The sequence below is a fragment of the Nannospalax galili genome, unplaced genomic scaffold (assembly GCF_000622305.1).
Source record: "Nannospalax galili isolate Female #2095 unplaced genomic scaffold, S.galili_v1.0 scaffold40, whole genome shotgun sequence".
In the NCBI taxonomy this organism is placed as follows: Eukaryota; Metazoa; Chordata; class Mammalia; order Rodentia; family Spalacidae; genus Nannospalax; species Nannospalax galili.
The window spans coordinates 755294-767224 of record NW_008347810.1 but is presented as its reverse complement, the minus strand read 5'-3'; the positions used below and the strand labels follow the sequence as shown (position 1 = coordinate 767224).

The 11931-nt window shown below is 40.1% G+C and overlaps 1 protein-coding gene across 2 annotated transcripts in view; it reads left to right on the top strand.

Annotated features, from left to right (window-relative positions):
• The first annotated feature begins 432 nt into the window (after positions 1–432).
• The window catches only part of Xkr4 (XK related 4), a 509976-nt gene continuing 498477 nt past the window's right edge, over positions 433–11931 (top strand). For both annotated transcript variants that reach the window (XM_008844405.3, XM_017800948.2), the window contains exon 1: positions 433–1334. In XM_008844405.3, the coding sequence (XP_008842627.1) occupies positions 544–1334 (791 nt within the window). In that variant the 5' untranslated portion in view covers positions 433–543. The remainder of the gene's footprint in view (positions 1335–11931) is intronic.

Sequence of the window (11931 nt, the reverse complement as noted above, 5' to 3'; positions counted from 1 at the left end):
CTCCTCCTCCTCCTCCTCCTCCTCCTCCTCCTCCTCCTCGCCCCTCCCGAGCCGGGGTGGGAGCGGCGGCAGCTGGAAGGGAAGGGATGAGGTCATCCTCTCCCTCGGAGTCAGCTGGTGGAGGAGAGGAAGCGGGAGGAGGGAGCGCGCGCGAGGGGAGGAGAGGAATGTGCAGGTCCGAGGAGCGCCGCGGCGGCCGCTGCTACTCCTGCTGCTGGCGGCCGCCGCTCGTGCGGCAGCCGCGGGGCCAAGACGGCGAAGAGCGCGGGCGGCGGGCAGGGGCGCGCGCAGGGCTCTGCAAGCAGCTGGGCTCGGCGCAGGCAGCCAGGCGGCGCTCCTGCCGGCCCCAGGCGCGCTGCTAGCCCGGCCCATCGCCCAGCACGGCGGGCGGCGGGTGGCGGCAGGCGGCGGGCTAGCGGGCGCAGGAACGGGAGGAAGAGCTGCCCCGCCGGGGAGGGCAGCCGGGCGAGGCCAGAGGTGGCGGGAGGAGACCGCAGAAAAGGTGTCAGATAAAGGAGGACTCCCTTCCGCTCTGGAGGTATCATGGCCGCTAAGTCAGACGGGAGGCTGAAAATGAAGAAGAGCAGCGACGTGGCGTTCACCCCGCTGCAGAACTCGGACCACTCGGGCTCGGTGCAAGGATTAGCGCCAGGTTTGCCGTCTGGATCAGGAGCCGAGGACGAGGAGGCGGCCGGGGGCGGCTGCTGCCCGGATGGCAGCGGTTGCTCGCGCTGCTGCTGCTGTTGCGCGGGGAGCGGCGGTTCCGGCGGCTCCGGCGGCCCGGGCGGCCCGGGCGGCGGGGCAGGCTCGGCGGCGCTGTGCCTGCGCCTGGGCAGGGAGCAGCGGCGCTACTCGCTGTGGGATTGCCTCTGGATCCTGGCTGCCGTGGCCGTGTACTTCGCGGACGTGGGCACGGACATCTGGCTGGCCGTGGACTACTACTTGCGCGGCCAGCGCTGGTGGTTCGGGCTCACGCTCTTCTTCGTGGTGCTGGGCTCCCTTTCTGTGCAAGTGTTCAGCTTCCGCTGGTTCGTGCATGATTTCAGCACCGAGGACAGCGCCACGACCTCTGCCTCCAGCTGCCAGCAGCCAGGAGCTGATTGCAAGACAGTGGTCGGTGGAGGGTCTGCAGCGGGGGAGGGCGAGGCTCGTCCTTCCACGCCGCAAAGGCAAGCATCCAACGCCAGCAAGAGCAACATCGCCGCCACCAACAGCGGCAGCAACAGCAGCGGGGCCACCAGGGCTAGCGGCAAACACAGGTCTGCGTCCTGCTCCTTCTGCATCTGGCTCCTGCAGTCACTCATCCACATCTTGCAGCTCGGGCAAATCTGGAGGTACCGTATCAGGGTGGGGGTCGAGGGAGGTTGCAGCTGCTCCTACATGTCCACCGCTTTGCTTTTGCACGAAATCGTTTGGGGTTACTGTGGTGGGGCCCCAGTCACACTCTCAGTGTTGTTGTTGTTGTTTTTTTTTTTTTTAATTGGGGCTCACTTTTTCTTTTCTTTCTTTTTCTCTCTCCCTTTCTCTTTCCCTTTTCTTCCTCCCTCCCTTCTTTCCTTCCTTCTTTCCTCTTTTAATCCCAACTCACCTTAGGTGGGAGGGAATTGAAAAACCACAAAAGGACATGAAAGTGATTGTGGTCCCCTCACTAGCTTCTCTTTATGTCACAGCTCCTTACAGTTCTTAGTGACATTCTTTCAGTGAGTAGTAGAGGATTCCTGTAACACTTTCTAAAAATCATTTTTTTTTATTATATAGAATAGGTGGTGTGTGTTGCACTCTGGATAGTTTCTTTTGTTCTGGGGAGGGCGTACAGTTTCAAATTGAATAGAAATTGTCACTGCTCAAAAGTACTCACACTTTAATGCTAGAGAAGTACTCAAAGTAGTGTTAATAAATAAACATCTGAATTGTCATGTATGTAAAATAATGAAAATAGATCAGATATTATACATCCTGTATTTATATCTTCAAGCACAAATGATCAGGCCTTTGGGGATTCAGACTTACATAGTAAACTTCTGATTACTTTGCATTATCTCATATCTACTCTCTTTTGTAATTGAAAACCTTTGGGAAAGGGGTAGCACACTGGGTAAACTTTATTCCTGCTTGGCATTTTCTTTGGCTGAATTGCTGCTTGTCATCTGATCTACCAAGTTTCTTTACTTAGATAACACTTCCACTTACACACTGAAATACAAGGCTAAACTTGTTGGACAGAGAAAACCATCAAGCAACCACTGCATGGACTTAGGAATGTAATGAGACAATATACTCAGAAATGGGTTCTTTTTATGTGTTTAGATGCTTTTGGAATCAATGTTTAAACATACAAAAATATGTGTCTACAAAAATATAGACTAACACCCTAGAGATTCTCAGTTTTAAAATGACTTAGTAAATATATAGTGTGATATGTGGAAACTTCTTAGAAGATTCATTGATATTGGGTTGCATTCTGCAGAATTTCATGTGCAGTTTTTTTTTTTTTTTTAGGAAAAAAGACATTGTAAGTCACTGATTAGGCTGAAGTATCCCATGAAGAAACCACTCAGAGAATCTGTGGAATAGATCCACAGACTTCTTTTTCTGTCTGGTAAACCATAGTGTCTTCAGCTGAGAAGACCAAGTGCAATCATTTCACCACTTTTCATGGGACCAATATGTGTGAAGCAGGTTGAGCATTGCAATAGCCCAAGGTATGGCTCTAGAGCAGATTCTTCCTGGGAAAGTTAAACACCATGTGCTGTCAGGGAAACTGATGCTGGAAGCCCCATATTTCAGATCAATGGAACTTTCTGAAATGTCTGTTAACTGCAATTGCTCTATATCCCACCGATGACTACTGAAAGACTTGTAATTTTCTTTTTAAATGTTTGAGAAAGAACTAGAATAGTTATATCTAATTGCTGAAGTTACTTAGTGGCTAAAATGTATATAATTAGTAATTTTAATCTAATAATGTAGCATATACAACTTACCATTCAATTTGGTAACTTTTACAAACATTTTACAAGATTTAGAAATTACTTTTAATTATCTTTAAGGTTTTTATATATCTGAATAATGACACTTCTCAGTTCTATTTGTTGAAAAACTATAAACATCGCCTACAGATTGATACTTTCTGAAAAAAAAAGTGATATCAAACTCAGTGAACTGAAGAAGTTGTTTTAATTGTAGTGCTTATTAAACTTTCTAATTTAGACATTTCTATGATTGATAGTGATGCTTCATTTCTTCAGGAAATCATATTCAGAAAGTGACAAATAACTGGGAAACCATGAAGGCCAAAATATCTCAATAAGACAATAGCCACTGGGTCAATGGACTTTACAGCAAAGCCCAGGGATGGTGAGGGACAGAAGGTTAAGGCTAAAAGCAGAAAGAATATCACAGACTGTCAGACAAGTACATTAGCTGCCCTAACCCTTGGAGAAACACATGACTCCTTTTTGGTTAAGCAGTCCTTAGAGATTTTGAGGTTTACTTTGATAACAGGATGATCTGGGTGGAAATGCTCCTGTTGGAAATATCAGATCTCTTTGTCATCATTCAAAATGAGATGTACCATGTGAAATCTGAATTGTCATCTGATCTGTTATTTGGTTTGGGTTAAGATATTTGAGGAGTCCCATGGTATCCTGGAAGAGGCATATAATCCCAAACTAGATGGCTTTATTTTTCTGAAAATATGCTTTCAAAAACACTTTAACCTAATGAAGAATATTGTAAAGGAATAAGAAAGATTGCAGAATTTAATACTCAAATGCTTTCTGATGTTCCAGTTTCTCTGAGTATTTGAACATCTGAGTGGAGCTTTGTGGTTCTATTCAAAGGTAGATTATATTACCTTTGATAATAAGTGGTAAGAAGGGACTTATCTAAGATAATTGTATTAGACATGGTACAATATTCTAGATGGCCATGCATCCTTAAATTAGAAGCAGCCCTGGCCTTTTCCAGCTTTACTTTTTGATACGTTCTACCCAAATATTGCAACAACACCTGCGTACTGGTTAGTTCAAAGCTCAGAGATCATTTTTCAAGTTTTCACATGATACTTCCTTGAACTTTAGCTAGGTTGCTAACTATTCATTGTATTTCCATGATTGTAGTTATTTTAGAGAAGGGTTAGGGTTAAAAGCTTTCTGTAGATAAAATCTTTTGAAATAGCATCAAAGTGTTTTCTTATTCAGAAACAAGCATTTGAAACATTGTAGGCAAGATTTGCATGCATTTATACATGTATTACAAATGAAACTGCTAAAAACAATGATACATGTTCATTTTAATTAAAGTTTACTAATGGGAAATTAATGGCAGCTTTTAGAGTCACAGGAGGTAATACTGGGAAAGAACCATTAGAAATAATGAAGTGAACTTTTCTACTATGTGGAAAAGAGCAATTGTGGCTTTAAAGGAACTGTGCCTACAAATGAACAAGAGAGTGTTTTCTTCCTTATTATTCTTTTCCTATTATTTCAGAAATGACTAAGAATGTAGCTCAGCCAATGAGAATCACAAATGGCACATCTAGCTATGCTGGTAGTAATGTGGTTTTCAAGGAAACATTGTTCTCCAGCATTCCCAAACCTGAACAAAAACAATGATGATAATGTTATTAAACAATTTGAAAATCTTTATGTGTTTACCATAACCTGAATGGAAATTATTAATACCTCTCTATATAGGAAAACTGTCTCAGAGAGATAAGTATGTTTCCTAGGGTCACTTATCTGCTGCTTGGTATATCTAGCATTCAGACTTCTATTACTCTAAAATCTGTGTTCTTTGTGGATTGGTTGATTAACTCTCTGCACCCACTTTGATGATAATTATAACAATATGTAAAAATATCATTTTCATTCATTGGGGTGACAAGGTAGGAAAAGGATCTGCAGTTTAGATAGACTAGGGGATCTTTCCAAAAGCACACCACTAGATTAAGAGACTTGAGCTCATGTTGTCTAAGTCTTGTGTTCCTCTTACTACACCCTTGGGCATTCTTGGATTAAATTAAATCCCAGATGATTAGCATGATCCCAAGGTTCCCTTAATGATGAAGCAGCACAAGGGATGTGAATATGCAAATATTATTTGCAAATGATGACAGTTCTAGAGATGAGGAAGATGTAGGTCACACCTAAAATTCTAAGGCATGTGCTTTACTGATCAGAAGTTAGTCCCGAATTCTGGCAAAATTGATTCCATTTTCTGGCTAACTGAATGACTAATTTCTGTGTACTTGTGTTCTTTCTTTCTGGATATTGATTATTTTATTTATTCAATCCATACTGAATGCCTATTATGTGCAAAGCACTGTTCTAGTTACTAATTATCCTAAGATGAATGAAATACACATCTTTTCAATATATCTGCTGTTTAGTGAGGAAGACAGAATATTTATACAGATAATTTCAGTATAAGGATAAGTGCTATGATAGAAACAGGAAACTCAAACCACCTTGGCCATTCATCTGGGGCAAGAGATGTCTGTACATACGTTTGCATGATGAGAAAATATCTGAATAAAAGAGCCTACTCACTTTGGAGACTTGAATACAACAATCTATCAGGGGCATAAAGAGCAAGGCAAACTCACTATGTACCCAAACATGGAGTGAGGGAGAGTAGTCAGAGAAGAGAATGAGTAATTCCATTTGCTAGATAATAGAAGGGCCTGAGATTCTATTCTGAAGACAATTGAAAAGATTATAAAGGGTGAGCATTTACAAAAGCGTTACCACATTGTTTTACTCATTGGAAGAGCTCAAAATTGAAATATAGTTGTTTCATATACATATTTATATTTGTTTCATTTATATTTCATATAAAGTATATAAAATTCTCTATTTCTGTTTATTTCTCTGATGGCTAAATTTTTCTTTCTCAAGCTCAAAGATATGTATTTATAGACTGCTCCTGCAGACCTGCTGGCAAATCAGAATAAATCATTATGATTGCAACTCGATGACATTTTCTAAAGTATTTGAACATGCTTATTGATAACAGCATCATGTTCCCTCCCATTTACTCATTTGATTTTAGCTTTAAAGCACATGGATAGTATTACCTTAACTAATTGTAGTTGCTGGTTGCTTTTCAGAATATGAGCACAATTAAAGTTTATAGCACTGGGTTATCCTCTCATGTCTAGAACATAATATTTCAAACCAGATCATCAGCTTATCAGCAAATTTCCCACAGGTTGTTTGTGACTCCTGCTCTTAATAGTAGTCTATTCCCTGGAGAGTCAAAGCCCTGGGAGACTATAGGCGAGCACGCGCTGGGCTCTCAGTGTCCCAGCACGCGCTCCTGGGCAGTGAAGTTTCCTCCACTACTGAGGTCTACTCAGTAGATCCCGTCCCTATTTCACCCGTATACCTTCCTCAGGATGTGAGGTCCACTGGCCACTTGGACCACACGGAAAGCGTATGAGGGATGGCAAAAGCCAGGGTGTCCACGAGTCGGCGACGGAGGAATAGCACCCCCCGGGGAGACTGGATCACAGGATTTAGTGTTACAGCTCAAGACAAGTGACTCAGCTCAGATCTCAGTGATTCAGCTCCAGCTCCAACTTTATTGGGGTAAAACTAGGACTATTTATAGTGTAGAGACAGCAGAAGAAGCCTTAGCTGATAGGTACTTTTAGGATGCCTCATTTACATAGGGCGGTGGGCTTCTATCAGGCTATCAGACAATGCCTGATTAAAAACCTGGTAGCTCCTGTGCTGGAGGGCATGTATTTGTGGCGAGCACTTTAAAAGAAGAGTCAGGGAGGATGCCAGGAAGGCACTCTGCTATGAAGGAATCTGCAGCACATGGTTTCCGAGCTCGTGAGCTATCCGGACGTGAAGAGATTTCTACTTTGCATAACAGAGGACCCCAACAGGAGACACACTTCTTATTTTATGTTACAATAACAGTTCCAAGAATTGTTTGGGGAAAGTCTTTTGGAATTGACCTACATTTAAAAAATTATGGTTATTAATTTTACTTTCGCAAAACAGGAAATTAATTAACAAGCTGAAAGTCTATTAAAACAAAAGAAGCCTATACAAATCCTTTCCCCTGCCCTCCAGAAAGAACATTTAGTCCTTCTCACTGTTGCAGTGACACATCACCTATGTCAGGAACTGCTGAGTGGCCTTATGGGAGATTGTTTTGGTCTTGTTGAACTGCAACTACCTCCTTTGCTTTGATTATTTACTTCCTACCACTGAGGGTAGAAAAGGATAAAAAACCTGAAAGATGTTGAGCCTCACTCAAACTGAGATCTTTATTCATGGCTATTATCAAAGCTGAAAAGGAAAAATAAGAAATCAATTTTTTTTTTTTAACATGGATGAAATCTCTCTGGTGTTTCCAAAAGATATTTTGGTCCTCTTAGATACAATATGCTTGATGGGAAATCAAACCAAAATCATCTCAAATCTTTTTCAAGTCATATTCTCTGCCGACCCACATTTCTACACATGGGTTATTTTCTCAGTTTGACTAATCCTCCCTCACCCCACATGCTGCCCACTGTTGTGTTTGTACAAAAGGAATCCCCTGGCAGAGAAGTATAGCATGTGTATAAAATGAACAAAAGGAGTGGATCTGGTTCAAACAGCCAACTTGTGAATCACAAAGATGAGAACATTCTTTGACATGCTCAGTTCAGAAAATCTGAAAACAGGTGTTTAAAATTGTCACAAATTTAAAATCTCAAATGTTGGCATGGAGCTGGAAACGATTCAGCCTGACTAGATGTCTAACATTCTAGAGCCTGGGTAATTCCCATCCAAGAAAGGTTATTTCACTAATCTTTTCTAGCAGAGTGTTACACATCCCTATTCTTTAACAAGCATAGGCCAGGTATGGCATCTTCATATACAGTTTGAATTCAAATCCCAGCATATTGTCAGTGATGGCATAACACAGTCCATGCTTGTAATTTAGAGGCAAATCCAGCTTTGGCAACAGTATTCTTAATGGTGTAGCTGGTAGTTCTTTCAAAGCTTGTGAAGCATTGTTCTTATTTGTTAATCGTGGAGGTCCAGCTGGTCGTACTATGCACAGATACAGTTTTGGATTCTGAAGTCTATATAGCATGCCTTTTAGAACTATTCAATATAGCACTTTTAGTATCCATTTCAAATATTTAAGTATGTGTTCTCATGGAAATGGCTATATTTGAATGGAACTAAAATTTGTGAATGATGTAAAGTCAGGTGCACTACAGAAATGAGCTTAATTCCTGCTTCATGTGTTAAATATATCAGTTTAAGGAAATTCTGACATTGTCACTGTCAACTCTGTGAATCCCTTGTGGATCTCTTGTGACTTACAAAACAAAGAATGTCTATCTTAGGGGCCCTGAGAACTAATATGTATCTCCTGATTCATGCACTCTGGGAGTCAGACAAGTAAAAATGTTTATAGTCAGAGTAGAATCAGAATTTTAGTTCTGGAAATAACCTTAAATAATTTTTATATCCTATAAGCTGGAAATTAAGATCAAATGAATGACCACAAAAATCTAAGTTTGTGGCATCTTAGACGCTGAACTGCATACTGTTCATAGAGTTATACACATATCCCAGATAACATAGATGGCTCACCTGAATCTGCAGCTATTGCATGGCCAAATTACCTTTTCTGATATCACATTTAGTTAAGTTCTCAAAAAGACAATGCAGCTCTAAATATTTCCTATCACTGCCAATCTAACTATAACCCTCTCCTTCCACTTTGGGTCCATTTAGACCACTGATTTATGTCCATTTTTGCTCTTCTTTAATGTCATTTACCATCAAGCAATTATTATTAACTCCATGCATATAATAGATGTGGAATTACATTTTATGATAATTAGACTGCAGTCTTTAAATAGAGAAACTGAAGTTCCCAAATACCCAGCTAATTTTATATATAGAAGCATATTCTCAGTCAAGCATGCAAAAGAAATAAGAAACACCAAGCCCAAAGCTTTCCCAGCCTGACTATCAACAAGAGTAGAGCAGTAACTGGACTTACAGATGTATTCTGTTTCCTCAGAGAATGACTTAGTTTCATGAAATGTAGCCCCTCTTCCCTAATACTAGCAGTCTAAAAAGAGACAGACTGATTTTATTCTATGCTTTCTAGACAGTGCTGCGCCCTTTCTGCTATACTATATATACCATTAGGAGCCAGAGATGCAACCAGGCAACAAGCTTAACGACATGCTCATAAAGGAGGTCTATCAGGTAGCTGGAATGAGGTTTGTGTTGGGGCAGTCAGGTTCACACAGTGCTATAAATATAGCAAGAAAAAATTTGTGGCTGAGAATTGCTAAACGTGAGTTTCCTTGAGAAACTCACATGTGAGAACTATGAGATCAGACACACACAATGAACACTTTGTCAGTAGCACTGTACACTACTTTGGATTTCACAGTGCCTAAGAATAATAAATCTTATTCTGGTTTCTAATCTTTCTTTCATAGGTCTAATCAGTGTGTGACATACAACTTTATAAAGTAAGCGAAAGAAATGATTTATCGGATTAGTTAGTGAGCACATATTAAGAAGAGTAATTGTATCAACTTAATGGTTATTTGTGTTATTTAGGCTTGTAGGTAAGACTATCTCTTTCTTAATTTAAACTGTAAAACACAGAACATATTTAATAGTGTACTTGGAAATTCAGTAAATAAAAATTTTTTTATAAGTGACTGAGCAAAGCTTTTCTGTGCTACCATTTTGACAATACATACTGTTCAAAGCCGAGGACACATATTTGTATAGACGCTATTTTGTTAAGATGGCTGAAAAATCCGACGAAGAAAAATAAATATTTCTCATCTTCATGCAACAAGTGGTTCACAGTTCAAGTGACTGGAAACAATTTAAGACTTTTCTACTAGTTGTTTAAAAGATAGTATATAGATATAACCACCACATGGATTTATTTGTAAATTATTGCAGTTCATACAGAAACCCACATAAATGCACAGGGAGCTATCTGCTTGTCTGTAGATTTAAACCCATCAGCTAACTCAGAGATTTAAGTACCAAGCCAAGCACTCAGGGCCATTGTAGAGATTTGTGTCTAGGGAGACAGCAGGTCCATAAATCAATGGATTTTAAAATGATGCAACTTCAGTATTGTAAGAAAAATACCTTCTATTTCTTTCACCCCTTATTAGCAAAAGTTATTCTGGAGTAGAATGTATGATGAAGACTTAAAAATTTGAGATCAGGAAGGTACTCTTCCAGTGCACCCTCTATATGACAGCTGAAGATTCTCCAACGGCTTTTATTTATTTATTTATTTATTTATTTATTTATTTATTTATTTTACTTTCTTATGTTTGTTTCTTTACATATGTGTGTGCATGCCTTGTAAACACAGAGTCCAGAAAAGAGTGTTGGATTCTGAGGAACTGGAGTTACAAATGGCTGTGAACCCCATGTCAATGCTAGAAACTGAACCCAGGTCTTCTGCAGGAGCAGCAGTGCTCTTAACTGCTGAGACACTCCAACTAGCTTTCAAATTCTGCTACAGCACTCTGATCATGGGAAGTCACTGCTTACTTATATCTTTGATTACTTAATTCCTTTTGTAGATCATTTTGGAAATCTTTTTCCACAGCTCCCATACTTTTATGTCTGTCTGTTTTTATTTTATTGGTGTTGAGAAGCAAAAGTCAGGGCCTTACGCAGGCTAGGCAACTGTTCTACCAATGAGCCATATCACCAGACTGGTTCTATTCATTTTGCCTGAGACCTCCATAAGCATCAGTGCCTCTTCCTTACCTCAATCCTTTATCTCTCACCAGACAATGCTCAGCTTTTCAACTTCTCTTCTACAAACCTAATCATCCTCAGTCTCAGCCACTGGTTTTTAGCTTGATTTCCTTCCATGTGGCTTATAGAGAAGAACACTTAGAAGTCTCTGCCTCAAAATCCAATATACAAAATAGAAGCACTACTTCAAAGATTAAAAAGAGACATGTTCTTGAAATTTTAAAGTCCTATCAAACAGATTCATAATAGACCAAGGAGACTTAAATTACAATAAGCTAAAGACCACCATATTTTTGGGAAAAGGTCTTCCAAAAAAATACCAAATGCACTTTTGCCCAGAATTTTTCTTTTGCATAGACACACTAATATAGTTTATTCCTGTGAGAATAATATTCCTCTGAGGTGGCAAAACTTGAGTTGTAAAAATGATCAGGTTTATGAGACAGACATGATATTGAGAGGACTGGTGGGGTCTGCTAGCTGAGAGTCTTTGATATGAGGGTTTGTGTAATCAGAAACATAAGGAATCAGAATCCAAAGGGTCAAGGCCAACACACATCACTAATGGAGATCATATAGAAGGCTGAGCAGCCAAAGGAGGGCCAGGCATGAGTTTGTGTGGTCTGAGTATATAAAGAGACTGGCAATGGTTGAGATTTTACACATTTTGTTTTTTAATATTTACATATACACAATGAGATATATTGGGGGATAGGGCCCAAGTATAAACACAGAATTCATATATGTTCTATATACACTTTATACACATGCCTAAAGGTAATTTTATGCAGTGTTGTAAAATAATTTTGTTCACTGCACCAGGAAGCAAAAGTATCACTATCCCAGCCACCCACGTGCACAAGCTAAGTTTCCCACATGTGTCAGGTCAGCACTCAGAAGGTTTTTGAGTTTGGAAAATTTCAGATTTAGACATTTCAGATTAAGGATGCTCAGCTTAAATTAGAAGTAAGTGAGAATTCAAAGCCAATGTCATCAAAGCTACAAAGGATAATTCTTGAACTTCAAAATTTATAACTCAAGGAAAATTTATTTGATTTTTTGTTATCAATATAGAATTTCTTCCTGGTCCAACACTGACAACAAAATCAAGATTGGAGGTTGAGTTCTAATCCCAACTAAATGAGCAGAG